The sequence below is a fragment of the Ostrinia furnacalis genome, unplaced genomic scaffold (assembly GCF_004193835.3).
Source record: "Ostrinia furnacalis isolate ACB-3 unplaced genomic scaffold, ASM419383v2 OfSCF1098, whole genome shotgun sequence".
In the NCBI taxonomy this organism is placed as follows: Eukaryota; Metazoa; Arthropoda; class Insecta; order Lepidoptera; family Crambidae; genus Ostrinia; species Ostrinia furnacalis.
In genome coordinates, this window is record NW_021131337.1 from 14,903 (window position 1) to 35,338 (window position 20,436).

A 20,436-nucleotide genomic window follows, 5' to 3' on the forward strand; every position below is an offset into this window, starting at 1 on the left:
AGTGTCAAAAATTGCTTTTGCTAGCTCATTTCCGTTTCCGAATAGAGGTGACCCTTTAAAGAAAGTCTTAGAAAAAGTGCGGTTTATTTAATCGATTAGTATTATAGTGAGTACACGACCTAAAATAATAAATATAGTTCCAAAATACTGAACTGTCCTATGCATGACATTGACAGCGGGGCGCCACCGTCAATACCGGATCGCTGGTTCCGATTTTTGCCATGTTGGAAACCATATAGTTGAACGATGGTAGCGCCCCCCTGTCATTGAGTTTCGTGGGACAGTTCAGCGTGGGTCATCTATAGTCTGTGGTTTACACTGACAAGCACCTTTGACAAATCATAAACACGATATTTCAATATCGCGCGTTCTGATTGGTCACATTTAAAAAAAAGATTGATTGACAATAGATTTGACCAATTGCTGAACTTTTTTTGAATAGGAAGTGTAATTTTGACGAAAAAGCGGTTTTCAGGCGCCATGTTTATTGAAAACAAAAGAAAGCGGTATTTTTTTTGTAAGTCTGACTGAGTGTGATTAAAAGTTGGTACGACGTTCAACGTTCGTTTCTAAACAAGTGATGTGAATTATAAGACTTCTTTTTTCTTCATTATTGTGCCACTTTTATTATTTAGAATCATGGCTGTGCCTACTGAAATTCCGAGATCCTTTCGACTTTACGTGACCCATGTGGATGGAGATGGCCACTTCCTGAGGGTCAGCGGGCAGCTTGACCAACCATCTTCGTTAATGGTAGAAAGCCTGTTCAAAACTGCTCGCGAAAATTTGGAGAAGGGTGTAGGTACAGTTTCTCCAGCGGCCATTCACGAGGGCGTCATTTGCGCCGCGAAATACAAAGACGGTGCGTACTATCGGGCGAAAATAGTAAGCACTACTAATATTGCCACCGGATTAGTCGGAGTATATTTCATTGATTACGGTAACAAAGATATTATATCCTTGAGTACTATCAGATTTCTAGACAGCTATGACCCAATGTTTTTGCAATTGCGTGGCCAAGCCACAGATTACTACTTGTCTAGGCTCATGCACCCGTCCGGTCGATGGGAGGAGCCACTGTTGCTAAAATTACAAAGTCTTCTGTGTTACAACGAGTACCCTGCCACGGTGGACGCGCAAACTAGATCGCTGCCTCTAATCTCGATACAGTTCAAGGGGAATGATTTGTCGACGCACCTTGTGTCCAACAGGCTCGGAGTGGCATTGCCAATAGTCAAGCAAGAAGTGCTGCTATCGCAGATGACAAGTGAAAACCAACAAATACCCAACTGGCAGCCGACTTATCCGTCTGAATCACCTTTGTATATGGAACATGTACCATTTTTGATTAATCAGAATTTTCCTTCAAATCCAGCATCAGCAATGCGCTTACAACAGAATGTTTCTTTGCCATTCAATGGATCGATACCTCCGCCATCACTGATTAGTCAGAGATTGTTGGTGACAAATAAGGCCACAAGAAACCCAGTGAACCTTCGACCTCCAAGCCGCCAGCCACAACATGCAAGTACTGCTGCCGCTGCGGAGCCTTTAACACCGCCTCCCCCTGTAGCATTGGCCACAGCGAAACCGGCTTCCCCTAAAAAGTCCGCAACCTACAAGAGCAGGCTGCTAGAAGCTAATTCTCAGCATAAAGTTTTTGTTTCATTTGCTGAAGAAGGCCCTGAGCTATTTGCAGTGCAGCTTGCAACCGATGCTCAAAGGCTACAGAATATGATGGATGACATCAACAAGAGACCACACAGCAGTCTCGCTGAGCCCCCTATGATTGGCACGGTTTGCTTGGGCCGTATGTCAGGAGACAGAATTATTTGCAGGGCAATCGTCATGAATTTGTCTGGTTCTCAGTGTAAACTCTTCTTTGTTGACTTTGGGGACACAGAGATGGTGTCTTACTATGACATATTTGATATCCCAGAGGAGTTTGTGAAACCCAATGTCTTTGCCATGAGATTCTGCTTATCTGGGGTCAAGAAATTGGAAAAAGGTCCCCATTTGAATGAGACATTTAAGCAGCTTGTGAATGGAAAGGTCCTGACCTTGAGGGTGGTGGCACCAGAGGGCCCACCTTTGATTCAGTATGGAGAATTGTATTTAGACAACAAGAATGTTTTGGATTTGCTGATGGCGAACATGAAAGATAAGCTGCAATTTAAATGGATGGGAATGCTTCCTTTGGGAACGAGGCAGTCGGTGCTAGTGTCTTATGTGGACAGCTGTATCAAGTTTTACGTTCAACTATCAGACAAGATTGATGAGCTGAATGCAGTTATGGATGCCGTCAAGGTTCATTGTGAGAGCACCTCGTTTCCGGGAGAGCTGCCAGTGGGTGCAGCATGCTGTGCCCGATTCCCTGACGATGACAACTGGTACAGAGCAAGGATAAGAGACACCAAGGGAAGAAAAGTGATTGTAGTTTATGTGGACTATGGAAATGAGCAGGAGATCGAGATTTCTGATCTGAGAACAATCACTCCGGATCTAATAAAGCTTCCCGCTCAAGCCCTGAAGTGTGCATTAAAAGTAAGCATCTCTCTGAAGAAATATGCTATTTTTTTGTTATTGGAAAGTAAGTTTTATTTATATTTTTTTACTAGGGCTTTGAAAACAAACCGGTTGAGACCAAGACGTCCAACCAGCTGGAGATGCTGGCTCTGGAGAAGACTTTGATGGCGCAGATCGTGGGCGTCCTGTCCAACGACACTATGCTGGTCAGCCTGGTAGACGACACCGTCAGCCCACCGCTGGACATTGCCAGGAAGATGAACCAGTTGTCACAGCCTAGGAGCAACCATGAGGTAACTCAATTTATTTTATACTAGCTTTTCGCCCGCGGCTTCACCCGCGTGGAATTTTGTCTGTCACAGAAAAACTTTACCGCGCGCGTCCCTGTTTCAAAAACCGGGATAAAAACTATCCTATGTCCTTTCCCGGGACTCAAACTATCTCTATGCCAAATTTCATCAAAATCGGTTCAATGGTTTAGGCGTGAAAGAGAGACAGACAGACAGAGTTACTTTCGCATTTATATTGATTAGTATAGATTTCAAATTAAATCTCAATTTTAGTATTTCTCTTCATAAACTGACTACACAAAAGTTAATTGTTATAAATTATTATAAAAAAAGAAAAACTAGAAAACTACTTTTATCAATTTACAGCCAAGTTAAAAAACTTTTTGATATAAAAATAACTTGGTAAAAAATATTTCTTTGCCTTGAAAATACTTTTAAGAAATCCTTTTCATAGACTAAATAATTGACCATTTTCCATATCAAACTCGTAACTGGTGTGAAACAATTTGGTGAAAAACTGCCTAGCTTAATTAATATTTACGGCAGATTACATGCCAGCCAGTAAGGCATCCATTGTGCAACGGCTAATGATGTCACTAACAATCAACACTTTCACCTCACTAATAAGAACTCAGGAATGTAAGTGGTATTTTTATGAATTATTTGTATACCACAAAAATATGTTTTTGTCTATTATTATGAACAGAAAGACAAATCAGTATCCGATTTCATGTTCATAAAATTGACCGAGTCTGTATCTGAAGTTTATTTTTGAATCAATATTCCAGCTCAGCAGTCTGTTGAATGAATACTAAACATGATTTTAAAAAAATATATGTACTAAAGTTAAAAATGTGTGTCTAATAAAATATGGCACTCTATGTTCTGGGAATTTTTAGTCATAACACGTTAAATTAATAAAGCCTAAATGTCCCCATCTTGCTTGCGTGGACAAAATTGAACGACACGTCATATCTATTATTTAGCCCAGTTTAATAGTCAATATGGCTGAACATCATAAAATATTCAAGAAACGCAAGTACTGGACGTCATTTGGTCGGAATTTATAGCAATTTTACTTCATTATAGTAGGTAATTCAATAAAGTGTGAAACACATGTACCGTTAACGTAACAAGTAGTTTGGCAAGGCAGTGATAATGCACACGATGTATGACAGCAAGCTAAATTTACAGTCGATATCACAACAGACCACATTTTTATTGCATGAAATAGAACTTAGTACAACTGCGTAAGATGTAGCTGAGCCATCGTTTGTAGCTAATATACCACATTCACGTTTTGTGACGTTTTATTTTGAACTAGCGGCCGCCCGCGACTTCGTACGTGTGGATCCCGTTTTACCCCCTTCATCTATCTTACGCCGTTTAGATTTTTCATACAAAAGGATTTTCCCGCTAATTCTCGTTCCCGTGGGAATTTCGGGAATTCCTTTCTTAGTGCACCTCTACGGTACCTAAGCTACGTCCCTTCCAAATTTAACCATTAAGGCTGCACGGCGCGACGGAAGCTTAAAAAATGGAGTAACTTCTCCCGTTTTCCCAAAATTTCCCTTCACTACTCTGCTCCTAAGTATACTATAACCTGCCCAGGAGTATGAAGAATAATTGTACCAAGTTTCGTTAAAATCCGTCGAGTAGTTTTTGTTTCAGATTTATTATAAGTATAGATTCCGCCCTAATAATGGTATTGTCTATCACCGCCGATTGTCAGATATTTCGTGTTTGCACAGCTTTTTTTAAATTTACTGTCTGAGACATACACCTTTAAAATGTAGTAGGCCTTATGCCCATGCTTAGAGAATTGTAAAATATTTACTTACACACAAATAGATAGGCTTTAGAAAATATTCTTGTCTCAGCTGCCTCATCTATAAATCAGACCGTATGTGGTTAAATTAACGTCTGCCGTCGAAGGAAAATAATTGGCAATACGCATCCAACAAGAGCAGGCCAATTTGTAAGTAATTCATTGGTAACTAATGCGAAAAACCTGTCAGGTATTCTACCAATTGCATATTTCACGTGTGACTCATATTATTGGTATTTTTGCCAGCCTAAAGCCACGACGCCTATCCGAAAGGACGCACCGGAGAATTTCAGCTCGCCCGAAGGCAGCGTACCTGATGACAGTCGCAAGAAGAGTTTCAGAAGGGAGAAAAGCTTTAAGGATGATCGTAGACCGCCGAGGGAAGGCAATGAAGACTTCGGTCATAGGGGAGGCAGCTTCCGAGGACGGTAAGTATCAAATAAATATAAATAAATAAATAATAAATAAATCTTTGGACAATTTCACACAGCGCCAGCTAGCCCCAAAATAAGCAACTTAATGCTTGTGTTATGGGTGCTAGCTTAACGGATATACTACTTATATACTTTTTTTTAAATACATAAATATTATACATAGTCACACCCAGACCCGTCACAGAAATTAAAATTCATCATTTCAATTTCTGCCCGGCCGGGAATCGAACCCGGGACCTCTCGGCATAGTAGTCCGTTCTGAACCACTACACCAAACGGCAATCAAAATACATTATCATTACAGGTAAAAGTAGTAAACGCCTTTAAGTTTTGGGTATCAAGCATTATTAAAACATTGGGGAAGTAATAAAAGTGACGTGAACGGGACACGTCATTCTCAATCAAAATAGGTACTAAGTACTCATTGTATTCCAAAATTAGATGTTGGTTGAATAATCTGATATCAAATATTGCAAGATACCTGTATGCGTCATTCACTTTCCTAATATAGTTACGTGAGTATGTGGGATTAACAGATTTATCAAATACTGGTCAGTGCAAAATAATTAAATATTTGTTGCAATTAAACTGCAGATAATGTTGGACCTTGGAACTTTGAAGTCTTTGTTTACGCAAACCCTGACCCTACAAACTGAGATCACGCTAATAACAACTGTTGATTAATATTAGACAATCTGCATACTTACTTACTCATTTAGCGTAAAACAATATACTACCGACAAATTGGATACAAAAACAATAACCTCAACTAACTGCACTAAACATACAATTTGACGTTATAACTATTTCGGTTGTAAATAGAAACTATGATGCGAGTTTGCGATGCGAAGTAAGCAAATTAGCGGTTCTTTTTGATGCATGAGGAAATTTAGAAATGGTCTCAGTCTATCTAACGGTCGTATCTTACGCTTAGAAAACAGATAAACTGCATATCTGGTTGATAAAATTCATCCTTTAACGATAACTGATAGAGAATATACTTTTAGAACCATTATTCCCATGTATAGCTATGGCTTTGAATATTTCGGGAGTTTTTGCTTTCACACAAAAAATGGTAATTGTGCCCTGACTCACGCTCTGGCCTTGGTCTCGGTTCTTTGAACCCATTGTCGGGATTTAGTCGAGGTGCGATTTCAGTGCTTACACATAAAATGTATAGGTAATCCATCATTAATATCATTTAATAACGTATCAGTGAGATAATGGTACTTGGAAAGGTTCGTGTGTGTTTTTGTGAGTGTAGCTGAAGTGTTGGTAACACCATGATGTGTTTTGTTTGGGCAGGGACAATAAGGAAGCGTTCGATCGGTCCGGTCCGGGCCGTCACAGTGAAAAGTTTGGCGGAAGGCCAGACAGAGGCGATAGGTGAGTTTGAAAAACTTTAAATTCAAATTATTTTATTGCATGTCACTTTAAGTACAGAAACACACTTTTAACACGTAAGACATAATTCATATAATGAGGATTAGTTCAAGTTGAATTATTTAAGAAACATCAAATGTGTGACCACTTCACACCATCTCCATTGACCATATTCTTATTTCTGCTGTATGGAAACAATATTTATCGTTGCGTACAGCATACTCAGCCAAGTATTACTTATGCGCACGCGTCTAACTGTTTATTGTCCGCTTCGTGGAATAGTGTTGGTGCATTATTATGCGCGGAGCTGAGATGCGATAGAAGCTGTAAATCTTCCAATAAATAAATAAATAATAAATAAATAAATAAATATCTTTGGACAATCTCACACAGCGCCATCTAGCCCCAAAGTAAGCAATTAATATGCTTGTGTTATGGGTGCTAGCTTAACGGATATACTACTTATATACTTTTTTTTTAAATACATACATATTATACATAGTAAATAAATTACTCTGTGCACGCAATATCGCAAAGTTTTTGTAACGTTGTCGCTACCACTCCAATATTTAATTGTAGAAATCTTACATTTTAGCAATGAACACATTTTACTTTTAAGCCGTTTGTTCTGAAAGTTTTTTTTCCTTTCTTCGGAATACGGTCTAATAAGATTTGTTGTTTATCGCTTTGGTCAAACGCGTTAGTTTCAGTGTTCCTAACTTGATGCACTTGCAAGCATTTATCAATCGAAAGACTTGTTTTATTATTTTTAATGTTTAATATTTATTTTGAGCCAAACTTTATTTTTTACTGAACAACACCAAATCACAGACAATAATTTGAGATTTAAATCTTTTTCAATGGAGTGTGGTCTGTGTGGTAAGCATACACCCGCAATCGCTTCACCATTCTACTCTAAAAGCATCTCAAAACAGACCATACCAAAACAAAAACGTCCATTACCAGTTCATCGACCGAATTCCATATCATCTACCTCGTACATCGTACATAATGGTCTATAATTATTGGTTAGACGCGGCTCTAAGCCTTGGGAGAACAACGCCGCGTCGAGCGCCGCGCCCGCCAACGATGAGTGGGAAGAAACGCCTGCGCAGTCCTTCCAGCCGCCTCAGAGGCAGTTCAACAGGGACAATAGGGACAACAGAGACCGGGACAATAGGGACAGGTTAGTGGGCACTTGATGGGACAATACATGCCTGTAAATATCCGCTTGATTTAGGTTCATCCCCAGCAACCATCCTGTTACCAAAATGTTGTGTTCTACAACAAAATGCCGCCCTTTATTCGATTCTGAGTAACATATTACACGGAATACAGGCTTTTGGAGCCTGTTAAGTAAGTCCACATGTAAATTACCGTATTTGTGATACCCTGGTAATGTAATTTTACTTTCGATCTCAAGTACCTACACGTGTATTATAGGTAACTCCTTTGTACAATACGACATGGTTCCCAATGAACGTGACATTGCTGCCCAAAGCGAGATTATTACCGATTTCATTTAGCTAAAGTAGTTAATCATCATTCATCATCATCCAGTTATATCGCGTTCATTGTGATCCACGTCAAATGTATTGATTAGACGCGGCCAGAAGCCTTGGGAGAACAAATCATCCAATGCGCCCGCGCCTGCTAACGATGACTGGGAAGAAACGCCCGCGAAACCCGCCGGACCGCCCAGGCAATTCAACAACCGGGATAACAGAGACCGGGACAATAGGTGAGTGATGTGTGCAGATTTGTTTCATCGTTGTAGCATGTACCAATCCTCCGCTTAACATTGGTGTGTCAACTCCAGCGTTAGTAATATCAGATCAGCCTTCGGAGGCTCTTTCCATATAAATCGTTGTTCTTCGGACAGTCTTCTTACGCTGGATGCTGTGCAGTGCATGATGATTTGAGAATTTTATTATTCTGCTGAAAAAAGTTTTTGTTGCGCTACATCTCCCTTTTTATGGTTTTCCTAATTTTGAGTTGGTGTCGCTGAAAATAACCTTCTCCATACCTCGCTGTTTTTCGTTTTTTGCTTCTTCGTATATTTGTCATGTTGCTAACTAAAAAAATGGTTATAATCTTAAGGGGGCTATTGAAAAGATATCTTGAATGTAAAGTGCGTCAATGAACGCAACCTTTCATTAATTAACTATCCATATTAGTTATGGAACAAATTGAATCCCATTTGGCTGAAAAAAGCATCATTCATCATTATACCCATTCCTCTCGCGTTCATCGTGACCAAATCATATTGATTGATGGTTAGGCGCGGCCACAAGCCTTGGGAGAACAACACTGCCTCGCACGCTCCCGCGGCCGACGAAGACTGGGAAGAAACGCCTGCGAAGCCCGCCTTCCAACCGCCTAGGCAATTCAACAGGGACAACCGAGATCGGGACACACACAGGTGAGTAACGTAACACCTTCGCGACATGTCGGCCTGTAGATATCCACTGCTTAATTTGTGTTATTCGGCAATACCGGTTTGTACCCAAGATTCTTCCTTCATACCAGGTTCTGTTCTTATGCGATCATCTTTTGTTTCATTTGTCAAAATTGCGTGATATTCACTGAAGTCTTTGCGTGCCCAAAACGTTTAGTTGGGCTACATATTCCATCCTATTATAAATGGTCGTTCCATTCGGCCATTAGTGCGACATCACTCTCAACAAATCACTTATTGTTTCCAATTGGCTATAAAATTACCTTCATCAACGTTCATCATAGGCGATCATCTTTTGTTTCACTTGTCAAAACTGTGTGATGTCCAATCAAGTCTTTGCCTGCCCCAAAGCTGGCCTTTAGTTGGGCTACATCATATTACAAACCGATCGGCTATTCCTTTTGGCTATTTTTAGGCATTTTGCGACATCGCTCTCAAATGTTTCACTTATTGGCTGTCAAGTTACCTTCATCATCGTTCATCCGTCATGATGTCAATATGTATTGATGGTTAGACGCGGCCAGAAGCCTTGGGAGAACAACGTGGCTTTTAGCGCCGCCGACGACGATTGGGACGAGACCCCCGCCAACCAATCGCAGCCTCACAGGCAATACAACAACAGGGACACCAGAGATCGGGACAATAGAAGAGACAACAGAGAATGGGACAACAGGTACGTAAAATATTATAGGACTACGGAATGATTGGATGCAAACCAGGAGAATCGGGGCACGCAGCCATTGCATGGACTATCTACGTAACTATTTATTTTGTTTTTTATTATTTATGCTTACTACTAATTAATGAAATCTGCGGTTTTTACAATATTATGTAATTTATTTATGTTTCTGATATTTTTAGGGATTTTATTTACTATTTATGTATTGATATTGAAAATCGCCTGTCTACTGGTAATTGTCACAAAAAGGGATTCCCAAAGTTTCAAATAAGAGAAAGTCAGGATGAGACTCCATTCGCAAATAATTACAAGTCGCGCACCTCCTTTAAAAACACAAATCTCTAGAAACCGTTTTCAGTTTTGGTAGCTTTCAAATTGATAAATAGTCAATTGAGTTTGCAAATCAGTGACGTCCTAAGTTCCTGTTGCCATAATGTATAAAATCATGGGACAGTCAGGATAATTATGGTTTTGACAGCTTACAAAAAGTATGTCAATTGACTTTTGGTGTCAATGTCAACTGCCCTTTTTACGACAGTTTAATTGTTGCGCGCGCGCACTTATTTGGGAATCTCTTTAAAAGAATCAGACAGGCGATGTTCACGCATGGTTATTCTACAAACAGCAAATTCGAGCGTCGGAAACCTAGAGCGGAGCATGATAAGCCTGGGCCGCGGCCCGGGTGGAAAGGCAAGGACGCTGCCGGCGTGGGCAAGCGACTACGTCAGGCCGCGGAAGCCGCCTCAGCTGACGCCCAAAACGCCCGATCCTCCGTCCAAGACAGGCTCAAACGGTACACCCGTAACAAGAAAAGTTTCGTCCGCTTCCTGATTCAATGTTAATGCTTCGCTTAGCTGTGTGAACGCAAGACCTGTAAAACTTAGTTTGTTATAGACGTTTTATTACATCAGTTGTAAGCTAAAAAAATACGATTCTTTTCATATGAACATACAGCTGTGGGTTTTCCCTAATAAAGAAAAAAGAAAATTACGAACTGCATCTGTTGGGTATTCGAAAAATCTCGCCTCTCATTTGTAGTATTATCTTTATTTGATAAATGTAATAATTAATGAGTTTCTGTTACCATATCTCATTGAATTTTCATTAATCTAGATTGATTATTAAAGTCTTACAAATCTATAAAAAAAATAGCATGTAATGAGTGTGAATATGAATCTACGTTCATAACTGCATGCATTTGTAAAAAGGCTTCACCTGGTTTTATTTGTGCTGTATGCAGCGTTCTTGTTTGATTTTTCATTTGAGTTGTTATAACATGATTATTTTTGCACGAGTATATTTTTTTTGCGAACATCCTGATATTGTTTTGTAAGGTTTTGCGTTCAGTTATCGTAATCGGCTAAATTCGTTAAACTGCATTGCATAACGAACAATCGTAACACTTTAAACTACCACCCCACCGGAAGACCGCTCCGACTGACAGCATCCACTTTTTATTACTAACTTGAGTAACAATAATTGAACGGTAAATGTGAAAAGTGCTTTATAATAGCGCTGATTATTTCACGCTTCAGTACAACGCTATTCGGTGCGACTGAATATTCATGTTCATTTACAAACTAAATACCTACTAATTTCGTGAAAAGAAATCTGCGTTTGTTGCGGTGCGCTATGCCTTTGCAAGTCGTCAAACTTCAAACTTTTTAAAACAATGCATAATAAAAATAAATTCTTGATTTACTTTGAGTAGCAACTCTAAATGCTAAGAAATTTTAATAAGTATTGTGGAAATAAATTATCAATCGGAGCAACAAAAAATAGCCTTCATATACGAATCACGACTACGATTCTGTACACTGTCAGAGACATATTTATCGTCATTGTAATAACAGTTATTACGTTTATCATAAAACTAAACGTTACGTTGTGATGAAGAAATCAGCTAAATGAGGCATTAATGTTTGGATCGGCGTGTGCTCGTTTTCTCGCCCTATTTGCTTGGCCACGCTCGGGCGCTCACTCACGCAGCTCTCGATACGAATTCAGCTTTCGTTTTTGTTAAGTACATTCCATCTATTGCACCGTGTGTTGATCGAGTTCGCATTTTCATTTTCAGCACGTATTTTGTTCACTCCTGTGTTTTGGGACACGCCTTTTTTTCTTTTGCGTTTCGTCGCTTGTACATACTGCCCTAATTTGCCTAATAAATTACGTTCTTGGTGTGTGTCTTTTGTTTATTTTTCTTCCTTCATGCATTTACATTATAGCTGGCAGCAAAATCTTTGCGAAAAATAATGCTGCTGTTACTAATTGGAAGGTCTACTCGGCACGAGGATTTACATTACAAAATACATATTGGTTTTATTTCGTCATGAGTATAAAGAAATAATCCAAATATATCGTGCGGAGTAGACCACAGGAAACGACTTCCTTCGATAAACGGCATAATAAGCGGTTTATCGAATCGAAGTAGCGGAAAATTTCGAAACTCATTTTTTATCAACTAAAACAGCAATACACCCGTATTCACAACGAAGTTATGATAATGAATACAGCTCTTCTATTAGTCGAAGTCTGTCTTAATTGGAGAAAAAATACAATTCATGCATAAATATGTGAATATTTGCAGCAGATTGTTTCCAATTGCAGCTCATCAAAATAGCCTTTGGAATTAATATGACAGACCTGAGATTCACACAAGACTCCATATCAATCTCTTGCATTTTTCTAATCATTTAACATCTATAATCAACATAGAAACCTTTGTCTAATCATCCATGCTAATAAATTAATTTAACGGTTACTATAAAATATTGTGAATACGGGTTGTAACCTAAACAGTCCCAAGCCACTAAACATATTTACCTATCTTTACAGCGCTAACAACTTCAACCAAGACCAAGGGGATAACTCGAACGATGACTGGGGCAACAAAAGCCGCGAGGGCAGGCCCGACCGACGCGACAACCGCGGCGAGAAACGGGACAACTGGGGCGACAAGAAGGAAAACTGGAACCGGGACGGGAAGCGGGACTTCAACAACCGAGAGAGACGGGAAAGACCGCCTCGAAGCAACTTCTCCCCCAGAGACCGCGCCGAAAGAACAGAAAAGTACGCGTCTGATAGCGACAAGCGGTCCGAGAGAAGTTTCCGGTCCCAAGACAGCGGTAGAGAACGACCGCCGCGCAAATTCGCACCGCAAGTGCAATACAAGGACTTGCCTAACCCAGTGGATCACACCACCGCATTCTCAGACCCGACCGTCGAAATTGGCGCGCAACACGAGGTGTCGGTCACGTGGATTATATCCCCGGAGAGTTTCTATACTCAGATCATGTCACTGCAACCGAAATTCCTGGAAATGATGCACATGATTCCTGAACTGTATAAGGGTGTGAAGTCTTACTCTGGAGTCATCGGTGTAGGCTCCTCGGTGCTGGCCCGGTACCCTGCTGATGGGGTATTGTACAGAGCTACCGTAGTATCCGTACAGCCGTTTTCAAAATACATAGTCCGATACGTGGACTTCGGAAACAAGCAGCTAGTTGACGCGAAAGATATCTGGCAATTAGACAGCCAGCTAATGGATCTGCCGAAGATGGCAGTGCATTGCTCGTTAGTGGGCGTTGCGCCGAAAGACGGCGAATGGAAAGCGGACCCGGGCATAGATCTGTGTTTCAACGCTCCTCGATACCAGTGCGTTTTCCAGGAGTGTGTGGAAGACCAGTACAAGGTGTCGCTTTGGAACAATGGCGTCAGCGTGGCTGATATGCTGGTTGAGAAAGAGTTGGCTATTATGTCGGAGCACCAGTCGTCTGTCACTTTGAAAGGTTGGTAGTAATTCAATTTTGCACTTGTCTGTGGTCGTTTGTTTTTTGTGTTATAATGTTTTGTTATTCTTCCAGACGAAGCAATCGACCTGACAATCATCGTAGGCCAGCAAATTCTGTGCCGAGTGACGTATGTGGAGTCAATCAACAAATTCTACGTTCAACTGGACCTTGATAAGGCAGCGCTAGTCGAGAACGCCATCGCCAGTTTTGATACATCAAAAGTTAGTAAAATATCATTGATATTATTGAAGAAAATAATCTATTTTTAACATTTCAACGCAATCAATCAAAGTCACAAATAGACGTCCAATAAACTTTCAACAGACAGAATAATGATTCACCTTTCACTATTCTTCCGAAGATAGCAAAAAACCTTTAATAACCTCGAAGTTAGTTTCTCTTTGCCTACGTAATGATCCAATGGCAAAAACGTGGCCAACAGAAAAATATCAGCTCCAACAAGTTCATACGTATTTTTTTTGTTTCATCATCATCATTTCAGTCACAGGACGTTCACTGCTGAACAAAGACCTCCTCCAATGGTTTCCACTTCGGTTAGTAGCGGCCTGCATCCAGCGCATTTCTGCTACCTTTATGAGGTTTCAATTCGACAAAAAAAGCTGTTTATTGAGTTAATGTCTTTGAAACTTAGTATTTTTCATTGCTAATCATAACTTCCTTCAGCTCACCCCACTAACAGCCGAGAGCCTAGCTGAAGGCATCCACTGCACCGTCAAGCACGACGACAAGATCTACCGCGCCATACTGAACGATGTCTCCGACTCCAGCAAAATCTCCGCGGTGTTGCCAGACTATGGGAATATCATCACCACATCTTTGGACAAGGTGAGTGACCTTTATGACACAGTATTAACCTTGATGTGCCATCGTCTAGCTTTGAACCTGGCCTGGTGATATTCATGATTTATTATTTTTGTATATTGACGTTAAACTACATAGGTAATTAAAGAATTGTAAAATTATTTTTTATATCACGGTCATTCAAGTTTCTCCGGGAACAGGTAAACGCACACGACTCCTTGTGGCAATGAAGAAAAGCCATGAAGCGTTCTGAGCACTAGTTGGTTTAACCTCACGACCGACGATGTAACTTGTCAGCGGGTTGACAAAAAGGTTTAGACTTTATTAAGACACAGCTATAATAGCGCGGTTTCTGGGCAGTTCTCGTACTTTTGCATCAAACCGTAACCGCTTGGTTACCGCCTCAGTTCCTCGTCAATAAGAACCACCCAAAAACTGCGCGGTTTTCGCTGTATCTGAGCAAGACCTTACTGAAGCTGTTAATATAGATCGTTTCATCCACAAAGACGCGCCCAATTTTTGGTCGAGGGGAGCGCGGGTGCGGGGAGTTTGATCCGAGCAATCCGAGCGTCATTATTGTAGTGTGCGTGTGCACTCATAGATAATTTAGCGTGTACCGATAACACTCAAACATTAGCGGAAGAATGATGGGGCGCGTCTTCGTGGATGAAACGATCTATAGATACGTCCCTGATACATTGGACGTCTTTTTCAGAGTCCACAAAAATACAAGTTAAAACTAGCTTACCATTTCTTCCAGCTAATGATCCTGCCGACGGAGCTAAGCGTGTACTACTACCAGTCGCTGGAATGCTGCCTCAACAATTACACGGAGCAGTCGGAGGTGCTTCTCTCCCTGGACGAGATGAAGCAGAAGCTCACCAACAACAAGTTCATTATTTACATCAACAATGTTGAGGGGATCAGGTAAATATTGTTTATGTTGTAATATAAACAAATCCTTTAGGGTGTTGTGACCTGACAATAACTGTCTCTTGAGGCGTCAATAGCCCAAGGGTTGCTAGTTAGAAGAGAGTCCACTACACATTAGCATCGCTAGAGGGTTTAGACTCCGCCACTAGTTTGAAACTATTTTTCACAGAAACTCACGCACAGTGGCTTAATTTGAATTTTCATATAAACCCTTTTTAGGTCGCTATACACGACGTAAATATAACTCGTCTAACACCATTTCTAGTCTAGACAGTCATAGCAATAATGGCAACTATCCTCCTTAATTATCTTACTATGCAATTTAAAAAATTTAAAACATTACTGCACATCATGTAAAATTGTAGGAATTGATAATGTCTCATTAACCCAAAATCTTTATTTCCAGCCTCGTGTCAACACTATACGACTGCCAGACTGGCAAGAAGATCGCCATAATCAACCCAGACGAAGGCGCCTACGACGAAGTGATTCCGTTCTGCATGCGCACAGTATTCAACTACAACTTCGGACTCGCGTATGTGGTCCACTCAGAGAATCTCAACGAGATATACTTGCACAAGTCGGCGGATTCTGACAAGATCGCGCAACTGCTGGATGATTTGTACAAGTTTTATGAAGAGGGTAAGTTTAATAAATTTAATGCTGGGTTGCACCATCTTACTTTAACTTTAACAAACGTCAAAAATCTGTCAAACTCCATACAAAAAGCAACGGTTATCGTTAAAGTTACAGTCAAAGTTAGGAGGTGCCACTCAGCCTTAGATTTCATTGTGTATCTGCTTTTGATATGTCCAAACACTGTATTTCCCCATGTACTAGTCCTTTTGTCCTGACAGTTATTATACTGGTTAAATTTTAAGCTGCAAAATCTGCAAACAGCTGTAATAATTTTATCGGACTTGATTACATTACATATCGGATTGAAACATCTTTAAAATCTCACTTGGCTAAACTTCTATTTTCCTTTGTCTTCCTAGGTGAAGGTCAAGCCGAACCGCTGGCCACTTTCGACGTGGACACGATATGCGCAGCGAAGTCCACCGACGGCAACTGGTACCGCGCCACCGTCATCAGCAACGACGACGACCAGATCAAGGTGCAGTTCTCCGACTACGGAAACACTGAGGTTATCCCCAAAGAAAACCTCAAGGTTCTGGATCTCAAGTTTTACGAACCTTGCTCACTCGCCCTCGTGGCTAGTTTAGGCTTAGTCGCTTTACAGGACGATGCTCTTGCGAAACTTACCGAATGGACAACGGAAAAGGAAGTTCAGGTGACGCTAGCGTTCGGAAACGACGGCTGGCTGGCCAGCTTACACCTCGACGGCGTGGATTTGGCCATGAAGCTCGTCAACGAGAAACTGGCCACGCCGCAGATCGCTTCCAGTGAGGAGCCCAAGGCGGAGGCGCCGGCCGACGAGCCCGCCGCCTCGCCCGAAGGCTGCACGCGCGTCTACATCAGCCACGTCGACACGCCCGGGCACTTCTGGCTGCAAATGGCCGATAAGGTCGACAAAATCGAGGAGATCCAAGCGGAGTTGCAGGCCAACGCCGAAAGCTACCCTGACGTTGAAAACCGCGAGATGGGCACGCTCTGTGTGGCCAAATATCTCGCCGACGATCAGTGGTACCGCGCTGAAATTCTGGACTCGGATTCGGATATAACCACGGTCCGCTTTATCGACTACGGCAACACGGACGTATTGGACAACCAGCCCGGTCTGATAAAAACGATGCCCGATCAGTTCAAGGAAATCGAGCGATACGCGATCAAGTCGAGCGTGAACGCGGTCCCGACTGGCACCGGCCAGTGGTCCGAACCGGCCTCGGACTTCTTCACCCAACTCGTGGGAGATTTCTCCACGGCCGTCGACGCTCTAATAGTGCTCAAAGACGTCACCACATACGTGGACATATTCATCAACGGCCAGAACCTAACAGATAAACTGGTGTCGGAGGGCTACGCGGCGCGATCCGAGGAGACGGAATGCGGAGGCGACCTGCCGTCGTGTTTCGCCAGTCACGTCAACTCGCCCTCCGAATTCTGGATTCAGCTGGAAACTGCCGCTCCCGAGTTGCAAGCGATGGAGTCTGCCATGGTAGACGCCGAAAATTTCCCGGAGCTCAAGGACAAGGAGGAAGGTGTCATTTGCGCAGCTAAATACCCCGAAGACGGGGAGTGGTACCGAGCCCAAGTCATCGTCGACGGATCGGAGGGCACCGAGGTCCTGTTCATGGACTACGGCAACGCGTCTATCGCTAATGAGCTGCGCAGTCTGCCCGACGAACTTAAAGTCAAACCGGCGCTATCCAGAAAGTGTGCCCTTCAAAAACCGCGAGACATCAAAACGTGGTCGCGTAAATCGGAGATTAAATTTAACGAATTGGCAGCTGAGGGTGCTACTATTTTTAACGTACAGTTCATAGCGTCCGGGGATATATCTATCGTTGAGTTATACTTGGAAGGCAAGTCGGTCACCGAGGAACTAGTCGGGCTCTGCGAGGAGCAAACGGAACAGCCGGTGAGCGAGCGACCGACACCCGTCGGTCAAGATCTGCATAGTGACGGCATCATATGCCACGTGAACTCAGTGGATGAATTCTACGTTCAACTCAATGACACGTCAGCTGATCTTGACAAGGTGACCGACAGTTTGGACGGTGCGGCCGAGTTTGAGGCCGCTCCCGAATTGAAAGTTGGAGCGCTATGCGCAGCTTTCTGGGATGATGACGAGCAGTGGTACCGAGCGAAAATCCTGGAATTCTGCGATAGTGCATACCACGTTCAATTTATCGATTACGGTAACAAAGCTAAGTGTGAGCAATTCCGGCAACTGCCAGAAGACTTATCTCAGATCGAACCATTGGCTAAATGCTGTCGATTGGCTGGAATCACTGTAGATAGTTCCACGAGTGAATCTGCGAAAGCTAAGCTGGATGAATTGGCATCCGATGAAACGCACACATTCCGGATAGAATTTTTAGATAGCACGAAGGAACCGATACTTGTAAAGGTGTTCCTAGATGGCAAAGATGTGGCTTCTCTAATTTCTTCAGAAACGGAAGTAGCGAAAACGGAAGCCGTTGCTCAAGTAGAAGATACCGAAAATGTGGCCCAAGTAGCGAATACCGAAGTGGCCCAAGTAGCAAAAACTGAAGTGGCCCAATTAACGGATACGGACGTGGTCAAAGTGACGGATACGGAAGTGGCCCAAGTAACTGATACGGAAGTGGCCCAAGAAGTTGGGACGAAAACAGACGCTCAAGTAGTTGAAACGAAAGCCGAGGCTCAAGTTAAACAATGTGAAAAAGTAGAATCAACAGCCGATACTCAAGTAGAAACAAAAGAGCCACAAAATGAGGTAGCCGTTACCTCAACAGAGAATACAGAACCTAAGGTTGAAGCTACATCAACAGTAGAACCGGCAGCTAAAGAAGTTATACAAGAAACAAGTACTGTTGTATCGAAACAAAATACTGATGCTAGTGACAGTAGTGAAAAAGTATCTGATAAAGAAGTTAAAGATACTGACAATGTTGAAATCAGTAAAATAGAGGAGGGCGGCGGAGACGCTAAAGAAGCTGATGACGAATTTGCTGATGCCGAGACTGATTTAAATACGTCACAGCCAGACCTCGATGAAAGCTTAGATAGCAACCACACTGTCATAGAAAATAAGTCCTTTGACGCAAAAGCCGACAATTTGAGTGACGATATCGCCCTCGCCTCAGAGGAAAGCAGCAATGACATAACCGCTAGTCCAGAAAAAAATACTTCTAGCGAAACTTTGGAAAATTCTAATGACACTATCAAAACCCCCGAAAGAGAGGAGTCCAAGGATTCTATAAATACCGATACTGGCTACACGAGCGGTGATCAAGACAAATCACCCTCGAAGGGATCGCCTGTGAAGGAAAGTCCTACGGGAAAGAAAGCAGAATCGACTGCTGAAGTTAAGGCTGTGGACCAGACTAAAGAGGATGTCAAAAAAGATGATGTAAATAAAGCGGAGGTGACGTCTCAGTGAATAAATAAGTATATTTTTTCATTGCGTTTAACTAGTATTTCTTTTTTATATATTTTATTTTTGTGAGTCTATGACACATTAACTTAAGATTACGAATGAGTGTCTACTGTGTGATCGACACTATTTTTTATATGGTTTGTGACTAATTGTGTTAAAACTACTTGAAATTCTAAGCCATTGTTTTCATCCCGTCCTAGACGTTAACCAGTGAGTTACGATTATATGAATGAGTATGGTTGGCAGTGTGATGATATAATTTCTAATCCTTTCGACGTTTAAACGTGATAATTATAATTATTGTCGTTAATACTCATTTTTACGTTTTATAATTGTTTTTATGTTAAGTTCTGTTGAAATATTGATTTGCGTTGTTTACGCAGATTTTCTTTATTTTATAAGTTTAAAATGTATGTTATGTATCCCCTGTACGTACATTCCTTTGGTGGAGTTTAATGCAAAACTATACACGAAAATAGGTTACCTTAATGCTTTTATTAAAACACCTTCAACCAGTTAAAAGTAAGTGATTCATCCCTCTTATGTATAATAAAAATATATACCAGTGTAACTACATGATTGTTTTGTAATACAGATGGAGTTGATTTTCTATAATCACAGATAGTTATGTTTGCGAATTGTTTGTTTAGAAAACATTAAAGTTCTGTATAAAGTATCACTTGTTTTATTAAACCATCTCTCTCACGTTAAAAGTAAAGATCCTTAAATTTTTAAATCCCAACTTAAAAAAAAGAGCTAATGTTATACTCGGATCACAAGCCTCTCAACATTTTGGTGGGCTTAATGGTGCTTTACGCAAACGGGCTCCTAAACGAATGGACCGATTATGATGTGGTTTCATTTATTATTTAAAAAAGGAAACTTAACATTTTAAGAAACCTGCTTTTTCCAAGACGAAACAACACAATAACGTGCGTAAAAGCTAAGTACGGGATCACAAGCTTTAAGAACGTGGTCCCTTAGGATTCATGGGCGATTCATATCATGAGTAACCTACGAGGCACGTGCTTCATAGACATGTTTCATCAAAATCGGTTCAGCCGTTGTCAATGTCATCAGCAGCTCTTCGTTCCTTAACTTTTTCTTTTTGCGGTGGGTTTTTTTTAATCAAATTCAACTTCATTTGGACTGGTAATGAATGGGTTTGAAAGCAAACAAGTAAATAAAAATACATTACATACTTTATTAGTTAAAGTTTTGTTTCTTAACAATTAATCAGAAAA

At 41.3% G+C, this 20,436-nt stretch overlaps 1 protein-coding gene across 5 annotated transcripts; it reads left to right on the forward strand.

Moving 5' to 3' along the window:
* Positions 1–447: 447 nt before the first annotated feature.
* Positions 448–19,736, forward strand: tud (tudor domain containing protein). Of its 5 annotated transcripts, XM_028302231.1 has the most exons (15): positions 448–2,544; positions 2,619–2,819; positions 4,891–5,072; positions 6,384–6,464; positions 7,495–7,647; positions 8,065–8,202; positions 8,743–8,883; positions 9,434–9,592; positions 10,224–10,391; positions 12,437–13,389; positions 13,465–13,613; positions 14,077–14,238; positions 14,975–15,141; positions 15,554–15,789; positions 16,146–19,736. In XM_028302231.1, exons 1-15 carry the CDS (start codon positions 640–642, stop codon positions 19,193–19,195), a joined length of 7,845 nt encoding a protein of 2,614 aa, XP_028158032.1. In that variant the 5' UTR covers positions 448–639; the 3' UTR covers positions 19,196–19,736. The 5 variants fall into 5 exon arrangements, with proteins under 5 accessions (XP_028158032.1, XP_028158033.1, XP_028158034.1 ...); XM_028302232.1 differs by lacking the exon at positions 10,224–10,391; XM_028302233.1 differs by lacking the exons at positions 9,434–9,592; positions 10,224–10,391 and having other exon boundaries at positions 449–2,544.
* The last annotated feature ends 700 nt before the right edge of the window (positions 19,737–20,436 follow it).

Excerpts from the sequence above, each read along its gene's own strand:
- tud (XM_028302231.1), top strand. The coding sequence starts at position 640 with ATGGCTGTGCCTACTGAAATTCCGAGATCCTTTCGACTTTACGTGACC. Across the intron at positions 9,593-10,223 it reads AACAGAGAATGGGACAACAG|CAAATTCGAGCGTCGGAAAC; the intron begins GTACGTAAAATA and ends TTCTACAAACAG. Across the intron at positions 15,790-16,145 it reads GTACAAGTTTTATGAAGAGG|GTGAAGGTCAAGCCGAACCG; the intron begins GTAAGTTTAATA and ends TTGTCTTCCTAG.